Source organism: Bos indicus, chromosome X (assembly GCF_029378745.1).
Source record: "Bos indicus isolate NIAB-ARS_2022 breed Sahiwal x Tharparkar chromosome X, NIAB-ARS_B.indTharparkar_mat_pri_1.0, whole genome shotgun sequence".
Taxonomy (NCBI): Eukaryota; Metazoa; Chordata; class Mammalia; order Artiodactyla; family Bovidae; genus Bos; species Bos indicus.
The window spans coordinates 62,631,001-62,654,395 of NC_091789.1; the positions used below are offsets into that span (position 1 = coordinate 62,631,001).

Consider the following 23,395-nt stretch of genomic DNA (forward strand, 5'->3'; position numbering starts at 1 on the left):
TGTCTCTATTTCTGTTTTGCATATAAGGCCATCTATACAATTTTTCTAGATTCCACATATATATGGGTTAGTATTCAATATTTGTTTTTCTCTTTCTGACTGAAGGGCTATTTTGAAGAAGGGATAATAGGTGACTCAGGGGATAATAGGTGATTCATGGGATGAAAAGATTGATAACTGCAATTGGGTACCAGAAACAGAGTGCTTTTCTGCCCGCTCCCTCCTCCAGAGTTACCACAACTTACCCAGAGTGATAAGATGCAACTCAATTAATGTTGCTAAGAGTTCCAGGAAAACTCTTCAATAAACTAAGCTGCTCAGGGATAATTGTGAGATAAGACTAAATATCAAAATCTTTCACAAGTCTTTAGGATTTTGCAGCTCTGATCTTTGAAACCCTATTTGGAATCTCTTCAACTCCAGAAGGACTCAGTCTGAGTTTGGGAAACCTGTTTTCAAAGCAAGACAACCTTTTAATTTCTCATCATCTCTTGCTCCGGAGAAGGCGATGGCACCCCACTCCAGTACTCTTGCCTGGAAAATCTCATGGACGGAGGAGCCTGGTAGGCTGCAGTCCATGGGGTCGCTAAGAGTCAGACATGACTGAGCGACTTCACTTTCACTTTTCACTTTGATGCATTGGAGAAGGCAATGGCAACCCACTCCAGTGTTCTTGCCTGGAGAATCCCGGGGACGGGGGAGCCTGTTGGGCTGCCGTCTCTGGGGTCGCACAGAGTCGGACACAACTGAAGCGACTTAGTAGCAGCAGCAGCAGCAGCATCTCTTGCTCATTTTACAAAGATGGCCACCATCAGATTTTTTTGTTGTTGTTCTGACCTGTTGGTTCTCTGTTATTCTCCATGGTTGTCACTGTTTTTGTGTTGTCCTTGGTCTAGGCACTTGTCACTAGCAAAGGTATTGACTTTAGCAGGCATGGCACTTATGATTTTTTTTTTTTTTTATTTTGCATCTGGGAATTGATGGGAGGAAATAAGGTTATGGAGGGGAAGGTTTAGCCTGAAAGTGGTTAAAGTGTCTGACAGCCATTATTAAGTGGCTGTCAAAATAGAATGCTTTACTCTCCAGTGTGGGAATTAAATAATCCAAGAGTGATAAGCTCTCAGTTGCCATCTGTCAGTTTGTGATGCTGCTCGCTTGTTCTACTTAACACTGAACGCTGACCTCACATGCTACTTGGAGAAACTTGGAGGAAGATAAGATGCTCATATGGTATAAAGTAAGCTGACTGAAGGCCTGTCAAGAGAGATGGGCTAAAGGCCAGTGGTATCCATTTATCATGATTTGTCTATCTCATACTTTATTCTCCTTTCCTGTCTATCTCAGGGAGCTGACAGCATGGTGTTTTTGCCTTTTTATTTATTTTTTTGTTAGTTGCTCAGTCATGTCCAACTCTTTGCAACCCATGGACTGTAGCCTGCCAGACTCCACCATCCATGGGATTTTCCAGGCAAGAATACTGGAGTGGTTTGCCATTTCATTCTCCAGGGGATCTTCCCTACTCAGGGATTGAACCCTGAGTCTCCTGCATTGCAGGCGGCTCTTTACCATCTGAGCCACCAGGGAAGCCTTATTAAAGTACTAAAGTTTTTCCTCTTTAAAACATACTTGGATTCTTTTTACCAGTTTAAAAAGGTCAGTTTAGTAGGCACTGAGGGCTAAAGCCTATGTTGAGGTCAGATGCTATCTTTTTTCTTAATTATGAAGGTTAAAATACGGGTGTTGGAAGCTCATGAATGGACATATTATTGACTTTCAAATTACATGCAAAGCCTCAGACTTGGGCATATATATTTTACTGTGCCTTTGGATCCATATCACCTTCAAAGGCAAACCACTCCAGGCCCGCTGTGCTGGGGTGGGAGGGGACAGTAGCCATGAACTGTGCAGGGGACTTTGCCTCCCTGCCTTAGGCTGACCGGACTGGGAGTGGCCACCTGTCCCCCAAACAGCCAGTGGGTCACCTGGGGTGCAGTATGAGCTTGATAAGATGAGCTGGGCCATTCAGTTTCCTCTCCTAGGAAATTAGAATTGGGAAGCTGAGAGACTAAATAAGACAGTTTGCAGCTGGGACTGGAGAAGGCAATGGCACCCCACTCCAGTACTCTTGCCTGGAAAATCCCATGGGCGGAGGAGCCTGGTAGGCTGTAGTCCATGAGGTCGCTACGAGTTGGACACAACTGAGCAACTTCACTTTCACTTTTCACTTTCTTGCATTGAAGAAGGAAATGGCAACCCACTCCAGTGTTCTTGCCTGGAGAATCCCAGGGATGGGGGAGCCTGGTGGGCTGCCATCTATAGGGTCGCACAGAGTCGGACATGACTGAAGTGACTTAGCAGCAGCAGCAGCAGCTGGGACAAGAGCCAAAAGATGACAGGGAGGGGAGCAGGCATGTCAGGCCAAGTCCAAGCTGGTGCTATGAGGAGAGAGAAGCCACGAGGAAACAGTAAGAGGAGGAGAGATGCCCTGAGAGACAGGGTAGCTCTTCCTCGTAACCACCTTGGACCTAGAACCGCCTTCCAGATCGCCTAAGGCCAAGCATTATCCCACACAGATTCTCATGGAATACCTGTTTTCTTACCATAAACCTCTATTTTGTTGAGTCAACTTGAGTAGGACTGTTTTCTTTCAGTAAAAATGGTCAGACCAACACTTGCCTTTCCATTTCTTGATAATAGCGAGAAAAAAAAATAGAAGTGTTAGTGAAGATGTAGATAAATTGGAACACTTGTACACTGTTGATAAGAATGCAAAATGGTGCACTGGTATGGAAAACAGTATGGAGATTCCTCAAAAATAGAACTGCCATATGAGCCAGCAATTACTTACCACTTCTGGGTATTTAGCTGAAAGAACTGAAATCAGACTTTTGAAAAGATACCTAGCCAACCAGTGTTCTTAAAGCACTATTCAGAGTAGCCAAGATATAGAAACAACCCAAATGCCATTCAACGATGGATGAATGGATAAAGAAAATATAAAAATGCACAGTGGAACTATTCAGTCTTAAGAAGGAGGAAATCCTGTCATATACCATGATATATGGGTGAACCTTGAGGATATTATGATTAGTGGAGTAAGCCAGTCAAAGAAGGACAAATACTGCATGATTCCACTTACATGAGGTATTTAGCTAGTCAACTTCATAGAATCAGAGTAGAATGATGGTTACTAGAACCTGGGAGGGATGGGTTACCAGGGCCTGGGAGATTGCTAATCAGTGAGCATAGAGGTTCAATTATACAAGATGAACAGTTCTAGAGCTCTGTTGTATGACATTTCACTATAGTTGACAATACTCTCTTGTACATTTAAAATTTGTTAGGGGAATAGATCTCATGTTAAATGTTCTTACCACAATAAAATAGACCAGATCTAGGTCCACAATTGTAGATTTGGGGCTGAATCAACAACAGTTGGTTAACATTTAGGCTTTTAGGGTTAACAGGAACTGCTGAAGACTCTTCTGGGTATTATGAGGAACAGTGGAAAAAAACAGATACCTGATTATTTCTTTCAGGCTCAGTGCTGACGTTATGGGTTTTAAATCTGTGTTCCTGGCAAACAGTGAAAATGAAAAGAGGCAGGGATTCTGACTGCTCATTTATCACCTCACATCTCTCAACCAACAGGGGGCCTTCTTTATCCTATTTAACCTCTCAGTAGAATATTTGCCTTTCATTTATTCCTCTTTCCAGTCAACTCTTGATTATTCATGTAATAGAGGAAAACATTAATGTGAGTCAGAGAAGACCGCCCCACCTTGGCCTCTCTTCTCTGCCACAGCAGCACAGAGTTCCAGAAATGGAAACCAACCATCAGGAGAGGTAAGGAGGCTGAGCAAGTTGGGGCAGGGCCAAGCAAATTAACATTGTTTCTCTTCCCACTTCTATACCTTCCTTCTAAATGGTCTCTGTTGAGTTCCTTTTCTGGTGCCAGGAGGAGATTGCTGGAAAGGCAATGCCATCTGCTTGGATTAAAGTAAAAATATGGGATTTTTAAAAACTAAAGTATAGCTGGGGGCACGTTGACTGGGATGCTGTTTTCTTCTCTTGTGTCCATTTTGCCTTCAGTCACTGTCTCACATCAGATCACCCAGCCTTCTGATTGGCAACTGGTATTCTCAGTTCAGGGCTTCCCTGGTGGCTCAGCTGGTAAAGAATGTGGCGCAGTGCAGGAGACCTGGGTTCAATCCCTGGGTTGGGAATATCCCCTGGAGAAGGGAATGGCTACCCACTCCAGAATTCTGGCATGGAGAATTCCATGGACTTTATAGTCCATGGGGTCGCAAAGAGTTGGACATGACTGAGTGACTTCACATTCTCAGTTCAGGGGTGGGGACTCAGCTGGCTAGAATTTCCACAGTGGAGTTTTTCAAGGTTTGGTTTTTAAACCATTTGCGTCAGAGTTACCTTGGATGCCTATTAAAAATGTTGATTCCTGTACTCTTCCCCAGGCCTATTTGAGTCCAGGTAAGGGGGAGGGGAGTTGACCTGGGGATATGACTCCAGGTAATATTTGTGCACCCTGAACTTTGAGAATGACTGCTCTGTAAAATGACCTGAGGGGGTTTGGAGGGTGGTTCTGGGAAACTACCACCACTTCCATTTCCCTTACTGTTAGACTGAATGAGTGGGTGGGGGAAGTGCCGCGTTAGACTGAATGAGTGGGTGGGGGAAGTGCGGCATTTGTCCATGTGGAAGTGGGAAGAGGAAGTGTTTTCCTGAGTGCTAATAGGTAAGGATTCTCTACTGAAAGGAAATTGAAGAAAAGTGGAGACACTGACTAAACAGAATTAGATGGCACTTAGCATCTCAATATTTGTTGAATTCCTACCTGAATAGTTGAGAGGTGATTGGGCATGGACACAGGAGTGTTGTGTAGAAGTTACTGACTTGGTTTACATCCATGTTTCTTTTTAATGAGACCACCCTCTTCTCCATTTCTGCCTTGTCTTTATTTAGAGTGGAAGTAGCCAGTCATCTGCCACATATTTGGGGTTTTGTGGTCATTGAAGTGTATGAATAGATGCTACATGGTGCCACTCAATGGTTGTACCTAAGTATAACCCTACTAATCAAAGTGAGGATATTGTGTTTATTTTAAGACAGTGGTTGTAGAGTTCAGTCTTTTTTTTCAAACACTGGCTCCATGGAGGAAAGCAAGGTCCTGTGTTTCATTGCTTTCCAAGCATTCCCCAACAACTGTTGAATGGGTTTTGTTCCAAAAGTTTCTTTGGAAATCTGTTTAGAATTCAGATTGCATTTTCCCGTGGAAGCAATATTCTTGGGGTTCTGGTTCCCAGACCAGCTGGCAAAAGCCTGTTTAATCTGGAATGGAATGGAAGTAGAGTCCCTCAGCCCCTCAGCAGGATTCCAAACAGTGTGTTTTATTATTTACTTTTGGTTGGGCTGGGTCTCCGTTGCGGTGTGTGGGCTTTCTCTACTTGCAGTGGGGCCACTCTTTGTTGTGGTGCCTGGGCTTCTCATTGCAGTGGCGTCTCTTGTTGTGGAGCGTGGGTTCTAGGTGCGTGGGCTTCAGTAGTTGCAGCATGCACGTTCAGTAGCTGTGGCACACGAGCTTAGTTGCTCCATGGTATGTGAAATCTTCCCAGACTAGGGATTGAACCTACATCCACTGCATTGGCAGGTGGACTCTTATCTACTGGATTACCAGGCAAGTCTCCCTAACAGTGTTTTTATGGGAAAAAAGCACCAGAGTTTCAGACCTATGATCCTTGGCATATGTTCACACATCCGAGTTGCATTCTCTGAGCAGAATCATGGGGACTTGTGGGAGGGAACAATTCAAAGTCGTTCACATGGCTTCCCAGATCTTGTGTGATCTAGCTTCTGCTCACCCCTCCAGCATCATTTCTTAGGGGTTTCCCCTTGCACTCTATTATCTAGGCAAAAGGAGCTGCTTTGGGTTCACTGAATATGTTTTTGTAACCTCTGGGCCACTGAACCCTTCCTTACCCACACTCTTCCTTCTGCAACCTCCTTCCCTCACCTACTGCCCAGTGGTGGCTTTGTTACAGGCTCTCAGAATTCTGATCATAGGTTTTAATTCATGTGTTTTATGTCACTTCTTTTCCCTCTTGCCAGACAAAATGCTCCACAGAAGCCAAGACCATATCTTGGTTAACTTGCTGTTGTTTCCCCAGCACTTAGATTGGGGTCTGGCAGGAGGTGGTTTCTTCAGAATATAGCAGGTTGAATGAATGATTTAGCCCAGACCCTCTCAACCTTTTTGTAGCTGCTGTACCCATGTTAGATCTTCGTGTGCTCAACAGATTAAGCTGAGGCCTGCGTCAATAAGAAGATAATATTTGAGTTGTGTAGAATTTGTAACTGCTGTATCCATAGCTCACCTCTGCCCTCCAATCCAAGAAAGCATATGAAAGCGTCTACATCAGCTTCAATTCTTCCTTATAACATGGCAAAAAGCATTTTGCAAGTGAGCTAGAGGAGGGATAAGATACAGATGAATAGATGTGTAAATAATTTGCCAACTTCAGTACTCTTTTTCATCATAAATCACTTGCCTCACCTCTCTTTGCCTGCTGAGACATACCCATGGGCAGCTACGTGGTTCTGAGAAGCACAGATCTGGTCCAGTGCTGATGTGGGCTTTGAGATTGAGAAAGGGCCAGTCTTTTGCCGGAGTCCGTCCTTTAGTTAGCAGTTGTTCTGAGAATAGAATCTAAGGCCTTTGACTCCCAGGCCATTATATCTTCTTGCAGAGGTATCCGTTCTATGAATAGAGTCTGCATGCATTGAAACAACTTCCCCTTCTGTGGATATTCCAGGGAGTCTCGAATCACTTGACCAGGATCACAGCTGGTGATAGACTGAGGGAAGCAGAAGGGTGAAGGAATGCAAAAAGTACATTCTCTAATTTCAGTTTGGTTCATTAATGTGAGGCCTGGGGAGAGGGCAGGGAGTCCAACTTACCCAAGGCACTGCTTATGCAATTGAGACTTAACAGATGGCTCTTTATTATGCTAGGATTGCACATCTGCAGAGTATAGAACATGACTGAATGCTCAGTGGGTATTTCTTGATTATGAGATTTGCTGAAATCACTCTGCTGGTGTGATGATAATACCATTTAGGACTCTTTATATCATTGAGCATTTAATTGGTAAGCATGTGGTTTGATAAATGAGGTGGTGGTTGTTGCTGTTATTACTTTTATTACTTTTAAGGAGCTCCTATAGAGCTAGAAGGAGCCTTTTGGCCATTTGGTTTGGGCCCTGTGTCATCTGTTAAGAATTGCATAGGGACCTTAATGCTGTTTGTACTTCTGGTTATGATTCTTGTGTGTTTCTTCTGCTCAGAATAGAATTTGCCATAGGACTGAGTGAAAGGAAACAGCCTAATGGGTCACACTAAGTAAACTTCACATAGGTAAAGTTCAAAGGAATTTAGTTTTCCCATCTGCTGGTCCCTGGAGAGGAAGGGAAAGCAGGGCTTTTCCAGGTGTAAGCCTGCGATCCAAGGTTGGATTCTTATGGAAGCTATGTGGCTGGTTGGAGAGGGCAGCGTAGCTCATTTCCCACCTACCTTCCTGTAGGACACACTCCAGGAGTCTACCATCAGGCTGAGTATTTCTCCCTGGTGAAGAAGACCGCTAACAGGTGGCTAATTAAAAATATCATAAACCCTAAAGCCAACCTCAGAGACTTGTGAGAGGTTAAGCCTTCTTCCACCAGGCCACGCAAAGTCCTTGGAGACTGGCAGGCCAATAGCATAATGAATGTCATTCCCTACACCACTTTAAGAAAAGGTAGCACATAGTTTTGTAGTCCTTCAAATTGTCAGTATTTTGCTCCATCATGGTTTTGTTTCCACACCTCTTCTTTAATGTCACTGAATAAACTCTCATTTGTCTGTCTGACTGTCTGGACTGAGGGAAATAGAATGAGCCTAGAAGGGCCATTCTTGAAGCCATGCATCACCAAATTCTGGGCTGTTTGCATATGCCTCAGTTTCTCCTTGTGACGTGATAAAAAGTGGTTTTGGTTTTAGGTAACAATGCAAAGCTTCCTGGAGTGAACCAAATGTGGAAAGTGTTTTAATTTGAGGCAGTTTTCAGAAAAGAACCTCTTCTGGTAAAGAAAGACTCCCTTTTCCTTTTTTTTTTTTTTCTTTTCTTTCTTCCTCTTTTTTTTTTTCATTTATGCCTCATCACATTTTGTCCAATTTCAGCTCATCGCAGGCTGTATTTTCTTTTTGATTTCTGCTTTCCAGAATAGCCCCTGAGTGCAAAAAGGGAACAAAAGGCCAACTCCTTGGCTTTCAATTTGCAGCATCCCCAGCCCTTTCATCCATCTCAGTGCTCCCCTAGTTGGGAACAAAACCCAAGCTCCACGGTCAGAACACATACAGAGGAAGAACATTTTTTTCAAACTCCAAGCCCATGCGGATTTCATGTTTCATTGTCACACTGATTCGCAATACAGGGTCAGGTGCAGGTAGGGAAGCAAGAGAGGACCTGGAGGAAAAAAATTGGCTTGCAACCTTCGCCAAAGCAGACATTCCCATCGCCAAAGCAGACATTCCCATTTGGGGGTCAGAAGTTCAATTAAGAAGAAAGCGTACTCTTAAGGGTTTCATTTGCTAATCCAGGGCTGCTTTCCTTCTTGAGAGCTTGTGTGTCAAGGTACCCAGCCTGGAAGATGCAGCAGGAGTTTGATGTGCTGCCTGGTTGGGCACCAGCTCAGACTCCATGCCTTTTGTTCTCTAGTTTCCTGTCAATTCTTCAGTGTCTACTTTTCCTCTTCTGCCTCCTTTGGTTGCAAATCACAGACCTATCTCTTTGTGCTCCGAGCTTGTTGTCTTGGTTACAGACTTCTTTGGCCTGCCTTTTTTTTTTTTTTTTTTTTTGAGGGGAATATACTGCTGAAAGAAGACTTTTAAAAATAGCGACTGAGGGCTCTTAAAAAATACTAAGGTATCAGCAGTGGGTAGAACTGGGGTTTGCAAACCTGGTTGTACTTTGAAATCACCTGGAGTGCTCTGAAATGCTGCTTAGGCCCCAGGCTCAACCAGCTGAGTCAAGATTTAGGGGACTGAGCCTCAGGAATTGGGATTTTATTTTCAGTTAACTGGCTAGGAGATCCTAATGTGCATTCAGCATTTAGAACTATTAAGGTTTTTCTTTCTTAAATTGAAGTATTGTTGATTTCCAATGTTTCACGTGTACAGTAAAGTGATTCAGTTATACAGATTTATGTATTTTTCAGATCCTTTCTGAAGGATGGTAGCTCAGCTGGTAAAGAATCCGCCTGCAATGCAGGAGACCCTGGTTTGATTCCTAGGTTGGGAAGATCCCCTGGAGAGGGGATAGGCTACCCACTCCAGTATTCTTGGGCTTTCCTGATGGCTCAGACCATAAAGAATCCGCCTGCAATGCAGGAGACCTCGGCCCAATCCCTGGGTTGGGAAGATCTGGAGAAGGGGATGGCAATCCACTACAGTATTCTTGCCTGGAAAATTCCATGAACAGAGGAGCCTGGTGAGCTACAGTCCATGAGGTTGCAAAGAGTCAGACACGACTGAGCGACTTTGACTTCACTCTCCATTATAGGTTATTATAAGATATTGAATTTAGTTCCTTGTGCTATACAGTAAATCCTTGTCGGTTATCTATTTTGTATATAATAGTGTGTGTATTTTAATCCCAAATTCCTAATTTATTCCTCCATCACCCATTCCTCCTTCAGTTTAGTTCAGTTCAGTCGCTCAGTAACATCTGATTCTTTGCAACCCCATGGACTGCAGCACACCAGGGCTCCCTGTCCATCACCAACTCCCAGAGTTTACTCCAACTCATGTCCATTGAGTCGGTGATGCCATCCAACCATCTCATCCTCTGTCGTCCCCTTCTCCTCCTGCCTTCAAACTTTCCCAGCATCAGGGTCCTTTCAAATGAGTCAGTCCCTTGCATCAGGTGGCCAAAGTATTGGAGTTTCAGCTTCAGCGTCAGTCCTGCCAATGAATATTCAGGACTGATTTTCTTTAGAATGGACTGATTGGATCTCCTTGCAGTCCAAGGGACTCTCAAGAGTCTTCTCCAACACCACAGTTCAAAAGCATCAATTCTTTGGTGCTCAGCTTTCTTTATAGTCCAACCCACATCCATATATGACTATTGGAAAAACCATAGCTTTGATTAGATGGACTTTTGTTGGCAAAATAATGTCTCTGCTTTCTAATGCCTCTGCATTCCCCCTTGGTATCCATAAATTTGTTTTCAGTCTGTGTATTTGTTTATATTTTATAAATAAGTTCGTTTGTATCATTAGAACCATTGAGTTTTAACAGCAAAGCCAAACAGTTGGGTTTTGGACTGTCTTAGACAGGTGAGGTGGAGAAGGCAATGGCACCCCACTCCAGTACTCTTGCCTGGAGAATCCCATGGATGGAGGAGCCTGGTGGGCTGCAGTCCATGGGGTCGCTAAGAGTCGGACACAACTGAGCGACTTCACTTTCACTTCTCAATTTCATGCATTGGAGAAGGAAATGGCAACCCACTCTAGTGTTCTTGCCTGGAGAATCCCAGGGACGGGGGAGCCTGGTGGGCTACCGTCTATGGGGTCTCACAGAGTCGGACACAACTGAAGCGACTTAGCAGCCGCAGCAGCAGCAGATAGGTAAGGAGAATATCATCAACTTTTCTGTGCCTTAGTTTTTTCTACTTAGGAGAGCAACCCGTAAAGCTTGAGGAGCTAAAGAACCTAACTAACCGCCATGTCATTACTGTCACATACAAAAGAGTGGCACCTTTGCTTCAAAAAAATATATCCAATTATCCAGCTGGCTTCATGTCTGGGCCATAACAGTGGCTTGAGGCAGTCTCGAGGATTAAAATAAATCTTTCCAGTTGCTTGAAGGAGGAGCTTACCTATGGGGAGGCACAGCAATTTCACTTTCCTCCAGTATTTTTCCCTGGAGAATTCCTTGGACAGAGGAGCCCGACAGGCTACAGTCCATGGGGTTGCAAAGACTCAGACATGACTTAGCAAGTAAACAACAGCAACAACATAAAGGCAATGCCACGCCTATGATCCAAACCTGAAACATTGCAAGAATATGACATGTAGCAAACAAAAGTCCCCTAGTTGTCTCTCTCATCATCAGCGTGTGTTTCCTTCAGATTTTATGTTTGATTGGTTGTTATTGAAAAACCCAAATAATTTGAAAGGAATAGAAAGGCATGTATAATTTCCTCCAACCCCTGACCCCTAATCTGTTACTTTTTCTCCCCAGAAACAAACCAACATTACCAGTTTCTTGGAAATCTTGAGAGGCATTTATGCATAAACAAGACTTGAATATTTTAAAGTGATTTTTTTGATTAGGTAATCAGGTCTATCCACCTACCAGAGACATCTGTTTGTTTCATTTATTCATTCAACAAGTATCTGATGAGCATCTTGAATGTTCCAGGCATTATGTCAGTTTCTGGATCTATAACAAGGACCGGCACACAGCCACTGCCCTCCAGGACCTTACAGTCTAGCAGGGAAGATTGTCATTTAACACAGGATGGCAACCCACTCCAGTATTCTTGCTTGGAGAATTCCATGGACAGAGGAGCCTGGCAGGCTACCCATGGGGTCGCAAAGAGTAGGACATGACTGAGGTGACTTAGCATGCACGCATGCACTATCAAATGAGAAATGGTGACAAATGTGAAGGAAAAGAACATTTTACATGTGTCACTTCCAAAACAGTGGTTGGTAGAGTCTCCTTCCCCAGCTTTCTAATATGGAGGTGTGGATGATAGACTGGAGGCAAAGACGTAAACTGCCACCTTTATTCTTGCTGGAAGTTTTCTTCTTTCTTGACAAAATTTTCATCTGACAAAATGTCCTGCTGATTGTTGGGGTAATCTACCAGCCAGCTTTATATTTATACTTGGTTGATAGTGCTGGCAGTGTGCTAGATCAGACTCTTTGTCCGACATTCTGAACTGCTTGCAGACAGGAACTACGCCTTGTATCTCTGTGTGTGCTCCGAATCCCAGCGTGGACAAACTAATGCAGACTTCAGGTGGTAGGTCCTTTTATTACAGTCTCATTTTATACCTTAGCAGTGCTTCAAGTGGTATGTATTCTCGTTTCCATTTTTAAAGATGAGAAAACAGGTTTAATGAAGGGTGTGTGTGTGTGTGTGTGTGTGTGTGTGTGTGTGTGAGAGAGAGAGAGAGAGAGAGAGAGATAGTGTAAAGCTCTCTTCTTTAAAAATACTCCTGTCCGCCCCCCACCCCTCGCCGCTGCCAAAATCCATGACCATAGTCACATAACTTCTCAGTGGCTGTGACCCTGATACAGTTGGTTCCCTTCCTTCAGGGAACTGGATGCTACCCAGCCCTTTCACAGATTGGCCTAGGCTCTGTTCCTTCCAGGTTGTCTGGATGAGTTTTAAGACAACCAGGTTATCCATCCTATTCTAAAAGTTTCTGGGATTGAGGTCAAGGTAGCAGTGTTATCCTGCCCTAAATGAGTCAGAGGAAGAGGACTCCCGTGGCTCCCCCAATGGGTCATGTCTTTCTGTACTCACTGCCCTTCTTCCCTGCTCTTCCAGCTTGTGTCTTGGGCTGGGCTCTGGCCAGGGAACAGAGTTAGCCTTGCATACGTATCCTGGGGGAGCATTTCTGTGTCTGACGTGGTGTTAGGCACTATGGGGAGTGGTGGCAGATGAAGATCTTCAAAAGACAAAGCGGGAGACAAAAGGTAAGATTGGCTACAAACAAAATCTTTGGAACTAGACAGTTCTGATTCAAGGCCTGACTTTTCCTTATTTAGTTGTGTGACCTTAGGCAAGTACTTAACCTTTCCTTAGCTCAGTTTCCTCATGTTTAAACAGAGGTGGAGTAGGGTGTGGTGGGGAACTGCACTTACCTCACAGGATTGCTATGAGGAATACATGAATATGGGGCTTCCCAGGTGTATTAGTGCTAAAGAATCCGCCTGTCAATGCAGGAGATGTGAGTTTAATCCCTGGGTTTGGAGGATCCCCTGGAGGAGGAGATGGTAACCCACTCCAGTATTCTTGCCTGAAAAATCCCGTGGACTGAGGAGCCCGGTGGGCTGCAGTCCATGGGGTTGCAAGAGTTGAACATGACTTGGGTGAATGAGCATGGGCGCACTCACACACACGCACAAATATAGTGTTAGGCATCTAGTGAATCACTCAGTAAAGAATAGCTGCTGCCATTATTATTATTAATATCATTGTCATTGTCATCATTATCACTACTACTACTATTACTAATTACAACAGAAAGGAATGATCAGTGTATAGTACCAGTATGTGCAAATAGCTTTCAGAAAAGGAATGATCAGTTGGGGTAGATGTTATTCAGGAACTCTCTGGAGGAGATAGAAGAAGTGGAATGAAATATGCCAGGAAGGGCAAATATGAAAGTGGAAGGCTGAACTAAACTGGAGTGGGGACAAAAAGAAGGAAGAAACCCAATATCTGGCATACTTGGACTCCGCTACTAGCTCACTTGTCTTTCCAGCCATTTTTGCTGCCATGTAGGCATGCTTTATTACTACTTGCCGTCAGAGGGGGACTTGTTGCCGGCTGCTCTGGCTGGGATTTAGAAGGTGTCTGTGCCCTTGTGAGTCTGAGTGAACTCCGGGAGTTGGTGATGGACAGGGAGGCCTGGCGTGCTGCGACTCATGGGGTCGCAAAGAGCTGGACACGACTGAGCGACTGATCTGATCTGATCTGATCTGTGCCATTGTGGCACAGTTGACCTGGGTCCTAAGTCTGCAACATGATTGGTAGGTTTAAAGCCTAGTTTTTATCAGCTTCCCTAAGCGTGTTGGTTTCACACTCCCCAACTTTACAAAAGACTGCTTGATTAACCACAAGGCAGATGAATGGATTGATGATGGGAGAGAGATCTGTATAGACACATAACACTTGTGTCTATCAGCCTGGTCATACCCTTCCTGAAAGCAAGGTTCCTGAAGCCAAATTACACAGGGGCTTGATAACCTAAAATCAGAACATAACAGAATTGAAGGGTCTTACCAGAGAGACCATGTAGGTACATCACACCTTTGTATTGACAAGAACATGGGTCCTTTTCTCTTTCCACTGCTGGAAAAAACATCAATGATGGTTTTTCTCTTGGATGTTTCTGTTTTGTAATTCCATACAAACACTGTGTGTGCTAAGACCATGTTATTCTCCTGAGTTCCTTTTTCATCTTCCTCATAAGATTTGGAAAATACCCACTTCTCGCCAGCAGTACAGTTAGAGTCATTTCTTCTCATTGAGTGCTCTTTTTGACTTTGCTTCCAAATTCTGGATGTTTCCAAGCAGGGCCACCACGAATGGCTATGCACTGCACAACCCTAGGAGAGGGTGCCATTCACATAGACTAGAATTGAATGGCGCCACTAGGGTTGTGCAGTGCACAACCTACACACCTATACTCGGTGGCCCTGGCATAATGCAACGCCAGCTTGCTTCATCTCCAGAAGGTTTTCGGGAGAAGTAGAGACTAGCAGTTTGGAACCATTCTCAGGAACTTAGTAAAGGGGTCTTGAAGCTGTGAACTGCTGCTTTAACTAGGAAAAGAAGAGAGAAGTTCAGTTATGGCTTCGAGAGGATTATCATCTGGAAGTGGGAACCATCATGTGGAAGGATTACTTACCTTCATTCTTACAGTAAATAAAGTTCTGAAGGCCTACTATATGTGGGTTGAAGGATGGGAAAAGATTTGCATAGGAGGAAGCATTTGAACAGGGTCTTGTATAAAACAGAATATGTATTAATAAATATGAATTGTGAGGAGAGAGTTCCAGGGAAAAGGACCAGCAAGGGGAAAGACAAACTGCATGGGGTATATGGATAGTGGTAAATAATTCAGTTTGGTTTGATAGAAAGGCTCGTGAAAAAGGATAGTGAACAATAAAGCTGGTTGTTAGGTGGGGGAAGTCAAATGAGGATGGGGAAGGGGAGGGACTGGAATGCCTAATTAAGGAGTTTGGACTTTATTCAACAAGGAATAAGGAGCCATCTGAGGTTTTTTAAAAAAATAGTTTATTGAGATATACTTCATTATCATATAGTTCATCCACTTAAAGTGTTTAATCAGTGATTTTTAGTATATTCACAGGTATGTGTACCCATTTCCACAGTCAAATTAGAACATTTTCATCAACTCAAAAAGAAGCTCCATACCATTTAGCCATCACTCCCCTACCTGTTCTACCATGCCCCCATGCCTAAGGAATGACTGCTCTGCTTTCTGCTTCTATATACTTGCCTATTCTGGACATTTTGGAGATGGAGTCATATAATATATAGTCTACTTTGACTGGCTTCTTTTTCTTAGTATAATGTTTTTAAGGTTCATCCATGTCATAGCATGTGTAAGAACTTCATTCCTTTCTATGATCAAACAATATTCCATTGTATAGGTATACCGCATTTCGTTTATCTGTTCGTTCATCCACTGATGAGTATTTGGGTGGTTTCCACCTTCTGGCTATTATGAGTAATGCTGCTACGAACATCCATGTATCTATGTATAAGTTTTTTTTCCCCCAATTTATTTGGCTACACCAGGTCTTTGTTGCTGCATGTGGGATCTTAGTTCTCTGACCAGGAATTGAACCCAGGCCCCCTGCATTGGGAGTACAGAGTCTTAGCCACTGGACCACCAGGGAAGTCCCCATGTATATATTTTTCTGTGAACATTTCTCTTGGGATGTATATAGGAGTAGACTCACTGGGTCCCATGATAACTCTGTGTTTAACTTTTTGAGGAACTGCCAAACTGTTTTCGCATATTGGGGCACCATGTTCCATCCTAACTTGCAGTGTATGAGGTTCCCAATTACTCTGCATCATCATGAATACTTGTTGATTGTCTTTTTTATTTTAGCCTTTCTCATGTGTGTGAAGTGGTCTCTCACTGTGGATTTGATTTCCATTTCCCTAATGACTAATGATTCTGAGTACCTTTTCATGTGCATATTGGCCATTCATGTGTCTTCTTTGGAAGAAATGTCTATTCAAATCCTTAGCCCACTTTTGAACTTGATAGTTTGTCTTTTTATTATTAGAGTTTTGAGAGCTATTTATGTATTCTGCATAATAGAGCCTTGTGAGAGACAAGATTTGCAATAATTTTCTCCTATTCTTTGAGTTGTCTTTTTGCTTTCTTGATAGTATGCTTTGAAGCACAAAGTATTTTAATTTTCATTAAGTCCAGTTTACCTATATTTTGTGGCTCTTGCTTTTGGTGTCACATCTAAGAATCCATTGCCAAATTGGGATCATGAAGGTTTACCATTATGTTTAATTTTAAGACTGCTGTAGTTTTTGCTTTTTTATTTAGGTCTTTGATTGATTTTGTGTTGATTCTGTAAGACGATTGTGAGGTAGGGGTCCAAAGGTCATTCTTATACATGTGGAAATCCAGTTGTCCCAGGACCATTTGTTGAAGAGACTTTTCTTATTGAAAAGTCTTGGTCCCCTTGTTGAAAATCAACTGGGAGGGTTTATTTTGGGATTTGTTTGAATTCTTTCCATTAGTCTACCCTTATGCCAGCACCGCGGTGTCTTTATTACTGTTGCTTTGTAGTAAGTTTTGAAATCAGGTAGTGTGGGTCTTCCTATTTATTCTTCTTTTCAAGATTGCTCTAGCTATTTGGGATACCTTGCAATTCCCTCTGCACTTTAGTGTTAGCTTCTCAGATTGTGTAAGGATGTCAGCTGAGATTTTGCTAGAGATTGTGTTGAATGTATCATCTGAAATTTGTGAGGTGTATAACATGATCAGTGCTCTGTTTTTTTCTTTCTTTTTAGTTTGTTTTTGGCTGCACTAATTGTTTACTGCAGCACACAGGCTCTTCCTTGCTGTGCATGGGCTTTTCTCTAGCTGTGGCAAGAGGGGGTAATTCTAGTTGTGGTGCACGGGCTTCTCATTGAAGTGGCTTCTCTTGTTACAGAAGGTTCTCTTTTTGTGGAACACAGGCTCTAGGGTGCTCAGGCTCAGTAGTTGTGTCACGTGGGCTTAGCTGTCAGATGGGCTTGGTTGCCCCATGGCCTGTGGGATCTTAATTCCTGGACCAGGAATCAAACCCGTGTCCCTAGCAGGTGAATTCCTAAGCACTAGACCACCAGGGAAGTCCCAGGGTTGTGTTTAAGAAGAGGAAACTGGCAACACTGTATGAAATGGAGTGAAGAAGGAGACGCTAGAGGCCTCGAGATCAGATAGGAAAACTGTTGCAGTAGTTGAAGAAAATGAATAGGGACTCACCCTGCTTATTTAACTTATATGCAGAGTACATCATGAGAAACGCTGGGCTGGAAGAAGTACAAGCTGGAATCAAGATTGCCGGGAGAAATATCAATAACCTCAGATATACAGATGACACCACCCTTGTGGCAGAAAGTGAAGAGGAACTCAAAAGCCTCTTGATGAAAGTGAAAGAGGAGAGTGAAAAAGTTGGCTTAAAGCTCAACATTCAGAAAATGAAGATCATGGCATCTGATCCCATTACTTCATGGCAGGTAGATGGGGAAACAGTGGAAACAGTGTCAGACTTTATTTTTTTGGGCTCCAAAATCACTGCAGGTAGTGATTGCAGCCATGAAGTTAAAAGACACTCCTTGGAAGGACAGTTATGACCAACCTAGATACCATATTCAAAAGCAGAGACATTACTTTGCCAACAAAGGTCCATCTAGTCAAGGCTATGGTTATTCCAGTGGTCATGTATGGATGTGAGAGTTGGACTGTGAAGAAAGCTGAGTGCCAAAGAATTGATGCTTTTGAACTGTGGTGTTGGAGAAGACGCTTGAGAGTCCCATGGACTGCAAGGAGATCCAACCAGTCCATTCTAAAGGAGATCAGTCCTGGGTGTTCACTGGAAGGACTGATGCTGAAGCTGAAACTCCAATACTTTGGCCACCTCATGTGAAGAGTTGACTCATTGGAGAAGACTCTGATGCTGGGAGGGATTGTGGGCAGGAGGAGAAGGGGACGACAGAGGATGAGATGGCTGGATGGCATCACTGACTCGATGGACGTGAGTCTGAGTGAACTCTGGGAGTTGGTGATGGACAGGGAGGCCTGGTGTGCTGTGATTCATGGGGTCACAAAGAGTCGGACACGACTGAGCAACTGAACTGAACTGAAACTAGGAAATGATAACAAGGATAAATTTGATATATACTGAAAAGGTTAAAGTGTCAAGGTGACAGGACTTGGGGAGTGACTACATATTGGGCCTGAGAAAGAGGGGCAGCATCAAAGATAGCTCTGGGGTTTGAGGACAGGCTAATTGATTGGATAATAGTACTTTAAAAAAAAAAACTTTGTATTTTATTTTTATTAACATTTTTATTGAAGTGTAGTTGATTTACAATGTTGTGTTAGTTTCTACTATACAGCACAGTGATTCAGTTATCTGTGTGTATACACACACACACACACACATATATAGTTAGGTTCTTTCCATTATAGGTTATTTTTGTTGTTTAGTTGTTATGTCTAATTCTTTGGAACCCCATGTACTTTAGCCTGCCAGGCTCCACTGTCCATGGGATTCTCCAGGCAAGAATACTGGAATGGGTTGCCATTTCCTTTTCCAGGGTATCTTCCCAACCCAGGGATCGAAGCTTCATCTCCTGCTTGAAAGGTGGACTCTTTACCACTGAGCCACCAGGGAAGCCCTTATAGGTTATTACAAGATATTGAATATAGTTCCCTGTGTTATACAGTAGAACCTTGTTTATTTTATAGGTAGTAGTGTTTAAAAACTTTATATTTCAAAATTATCTTCAGTTTACAAAGGAGTTGTAAAGATACCGCAGAGAATTTCTGTATCCCCTTCAATCAGCTTCCCTTGATGTTAATATCTTGTATTCAGTTCAGTTTAGTTCAGTCGCTCAGTTGTGTCTGACTCTTTGCAACCCCATGAATTGCAGCATGCAAGGCCTCCCTGTTCATCACCAACTCCTGGAGTTTACTCAAACTCATGTCCATTGAGTCAGTGATGCCATCCAGCCATCTCATCCTCTGTCGTCCCCTTCTCTTCCTGCCCACAATCCTTCCCAGCATCAGGGTCTTTTCCAATGAGTCAACTCTTTGCATGAGGTGGCCAAAGTATTGGAGTTTCAGCTTCAGCATCAGTCCTTCCAATGAACACTCAAGACTGATCTCCTTTAGGATGGACTGGTTGGATCTCCTTGCAGTCCAAGGGAATCTCAACAGTCTTCTCCAACACCACAGTTTAAAAGCATCAATTCTTTGGCGCTCAGCTTTCTTCACAGTCCAACTCTCACATCCATAACTGGAATAACCATAGCCTTGACTAGATGGACCTTTGTTGGCAAAGTAATGTCTCTGCTTTTGAATATGGTTGGTCATAACTGTCCTTCCAAGGAGTAAGCGTCTTTTAATTTCATGGCTGCAATCACCATCTGCAGTGATTTTGGAGCCCAAAAAAAGTCTGACACTGTTTCCACTGTTTCCCCATCTATCTGCCATTAAGTGATGGGACCAGATCCAATGATCTTAGTTTTCTGATGTTGAGCTTTAAGCCAACTTTTTCACTCTCCTCTTTCACTTTCATCAAGAGGCTCTTTAGTTCCTCTTCACTTTCTGCCATAAGGGTGGTGTCATCTGCACGTCTGAGGTTATTGATATTTCTTTGTGCTTCTTCCAGCCCAGCGTTTCTCATGACCATGGTAAAATCTTTAAAACTGAGAAATTAGCATTGATACTTGAACTAAGCTATAGACTTTATTCCTATTTCACTGGTTTTTCCCACAGACATCTTTTGTCTGTTCCAGGATGGAATCCAGGATCCCACATTGCATTTGGTTGTTCGGTCGTCTTAGTCTCCTCCATCCATGGCAATTTCTCAGTCTCCATTTTTTATTACCTTGTCAATATTGAAGAGTACTGGGCAGTTACTTTGTAAAGTGTTCTTTATTTGGACTTACCTGATTTTGTTGTTGTTGATTAGATTTAAGTCATTGGGCAGAAATACCCCGGAAGTGATGCCATCCCCTTCTTGGTACATCATATCCGGGGGATATGATGATATGTGTTATTATTGGTGATGTTAATTAACTTTGATCTCTTCTTGTCATATTTTTCCAACAAAAAGTTACTATATTCCCTTTGTAATTAACAAGTACTTTCCATGCAAAAATGATAATCTTGCATTACTCATCAGCATCTACCAATGGTTCTTGCCTACACTTATTGCAGTACTGTTTACTTGATGTTAATTTTGTTTGCCTCATGCCTTCTGCCTTTATCAGATTAGTTGGAATTCTACTATTGGAACGGCTATCCTTGTTCTTCCACTTTTTGAGGGAGCAGTTAGCAAGGGAAGAGGTTAGGGAAAGAAGATAGCAAGTTCAGATTTAGGCATGAGATACCTGTGTGCCATCTAGACGGAAATATCTAGAAAGCATTTATTATTTGCATCAAACAATAGTTGAGTTTAAGATGTTGGAGGCAAGCACTGTTGTTCTTTTGTATTTTAGAATGTAGAAACTGGGTTCAGAGTGAAAACCTGAGTCATAGTAGGAAATGAAACTGGCAAGGCAGCTGAGGGCCACATTGTTGAGAGCCCTGATTACCCAACAGACAACTTTGGGCTTTGTTCAGTGACTTATGTATGCCAATTTAAAATTTGTCAGGAGGGAACAATTGATAATCCAATTCTAGCTCTCAGTCTATTATAGCATTTTGTGCAACCATAGGGAAACCAAATTAAATAAAATCTAAGTACCTAATGAGTTGTAGAGGCCATTGGACAAAAAAAAGGTGTTATCTGGAGTTATTGGAGAAGGCTTTGAGTGGGACCTAGAACTTGCTGTGGGCCTGGATGGAATTTGTAGTGAGTGGACAACAGAAAGGGCAACCAAGAAGGATGATGCTATCAGTAGCTCATATTTATTTTATTGCTTACAACGTGCCAGGCACTGAACTAAGTGCTTCAAACATTTAATGCCCATGTCCACCTTATGAGATAGTACTGATGTAACCCCTATTTGACAGATGAGGAAACTGCACCTTGAGTGTTTCAGTATTCTCTCCTTGTAGGCAGCTGGACAAGGAAGCCAAATAACACATGAGCATATTATACTACAAGCAAGTGAAGAACTAGTGAATAAAACAAGTGAAGAACAAGTGAATAGAACAAGTGAAGTTAGATGAATTGGAAGTTTAATAGAAGCTCTTGCTGATGTAGCTCACAGTAGGGATGGACTTTCTTTTGCAATCAGAATAATTATAGCTACTATGTATTGAGTGCTAGCTATGTGCTAGACATTGTGCCAAGTGTTTTGCTTGCTTTATCTCATTTGATCCTCTCCAAAACCTCATGAGACATAGATGCTATTTTTATCCCTATTGTAGAGATAAAAATTCCTCCAGTCTCTCATCCAAGGTTACAGTGCTGGTGAGTGGCCGAAATCTATCTTAAGTCTAAAGCCCATACTATTCACCACTTAGCAATGCTCCCTAGCCCACTTCCATTCTTTTAATAGGGGTGAATTTGGCACTGGGACCAGAAAACTTGAGATTTACAAGCTAAGATTCCCTGGTCCCTGACTAGTACTTGGATGTGGAAACTGTCAAATATATATGCCTCTGTGACTTTCTTTATTCTGTACCTCAGTGTTTGGTCAACCCCATTCTTTCTTTGGGGATAATTCAAACAGGTTACAAACTGGTCTTTCAAGTCTAGGAACGTTCTTGCTTTAAAATGCATTTGCTATGTTTTAAATCCATTATATGTTGATTTTGAAGCCCAAGAGTTTGGCAATAGGTGCTCTAATTTCCTTTTTGTCTAAATTCTTGAGAGAAGGCTCTTTGTCAGTTCCTTATACTGACAAAAAAGATAATTTCTCAGAAAGAAATAAGCAGAAAGAATTAATGGGAGGATAGAAGGGATCATGGGCTTCCCACGTGGCTCTGTGGTAAAGAATCTGCCTGCCAATCCAGGAGACGTAGAAGACATGGGTTTGATCCCTGGATCAAGAAGATCCCCTGGAAGAAGAAATGGCTACCCACTCCAGTATTCTTGCCTGGAAAAGTCCATGGACAGAGGAGCCTGGTGGGCTTTAATTCATGAGGTCACAAAGAGTTGGACCTGACTGAGCGACTAAGCATGCACACAGTGGAAATGATGCTTTCTTTTGTTATTTGAAGGGTAAATAAGAGGCAGCCAAAAGAGGAAAGATGAGAAGGCCATTCTGGAAGAGTGAGTAGGATTAACAATAATGCAATTTTTGATTTGGAGATTTAAAATTTTAAAATATTAGGAAAACAATTGGTGACTCTTTTTTTAATCCCAGGATTGTAAATAACTTTCAAAGTATGACATCAGAGACAGAAACCATGAAGGAAATATCTAACTTATATAAGTATATCTAATTACATAAAGATACAAAAACTTCCATACAAAACTGCCATGACGAACTATGACAATGGCAACATGGGAAAAATATTTGCAATAAATGTCAAGTAGTCTGTATTAAATGGCATTAAAACATAAATAGCTTCTTATAAGCCAATAAGAAAAAGAACATACCAGTTGAAAAATAGGCAAGGCCACAAAAGAAGAAATACGGCTGGGCAAACTCGTGTTAAAAAATAGTTTAATATTTCTGGTAATCTGAGGCACGCACATTAAAGCAGTGAAGTGTGTGTGTGTGTGTGTTGTAGGGGAGTAAAGTTAATTTTCACTCTACCCTTCTAAATTCGTGGCTTGAGATCCCCTTGTAATAAAAGAAAAACAAGAGGAAAACAAACGGACTTTTAATAACTTGTGTATCTCCTGTGTGTGTGGGAGAGACCCAGGAAAACCAAGTAACTCCCTGAAAGGGGCCCAAACCACCACCTTAAATACCATCTACAGCTAAAGACAAAAGGGTGGAGGGAGCCGGTTCCTGGAGGTGACCAGGAGAGGCACAGTAAACAAGGGTAAGATTGTATGCAGATTTTAAGTTGCTGCCTTTTCTAGTCATAAGAGTTTCTAGAAATTCAGTCATTCTTCTCTTCCTTGTACAGAGAGGAGACACTCTTACAAATGCAGATTTTCTTTATAAATGCAAATATCTCTTAGAAAAGAATCTCTTCTACTTGATTTTCAGGGCTTCTCCTGTATCTGCTGCTTTTTTAAAAAAAAAAAAAAGAAAACAAGCTCAAAATAGTCTTTATGACAAAGGGACATATTTGACGGTGGCAAATTCTGCTCCCTTTTAGTGTTTTGCCTTTTAAAACTGGTAATGACCTCTTGGCCGGGCTGTAGCGGAAACACATTTCTCATATGTTGCTGGCAGGAGTACAAATTCTAAGACATTTTCT

At 42.5% G+C, this 23,395-nt stretch overlaps 1 protein-coding gene across 18 annotated transcripts in view; it reads left to right on the forward strand.

The window, feature by feature from the left end:
• The window catches only part of TMEM164 (transmembrane protein 164), a 194,699-nt gene that overhangs the window by 42,869 nt on the left and 128,435 nt on the right, over window positions 1-23,395 (forward strand). The window contains exon 1 of one of the 18 annotated variants that reach the window (XM_070783934.1): window positions 17,553-17,574. The exons of the other annotated variants lie outside the window; for them this stretch is intronic. Within the exon in view, the coding sequence (XP_070640035.1) occupies window positions 17,568-17,574 (7 nt within the window). The 5' untranslated portion in view covers window positions 17,553-17,567. Of the gene's footprint in view, window positions 1-17,552; window positions 17,575-23,395 lie in introns of those variants that run through there. 18 annotated transcript variants of the gene reach the window in all.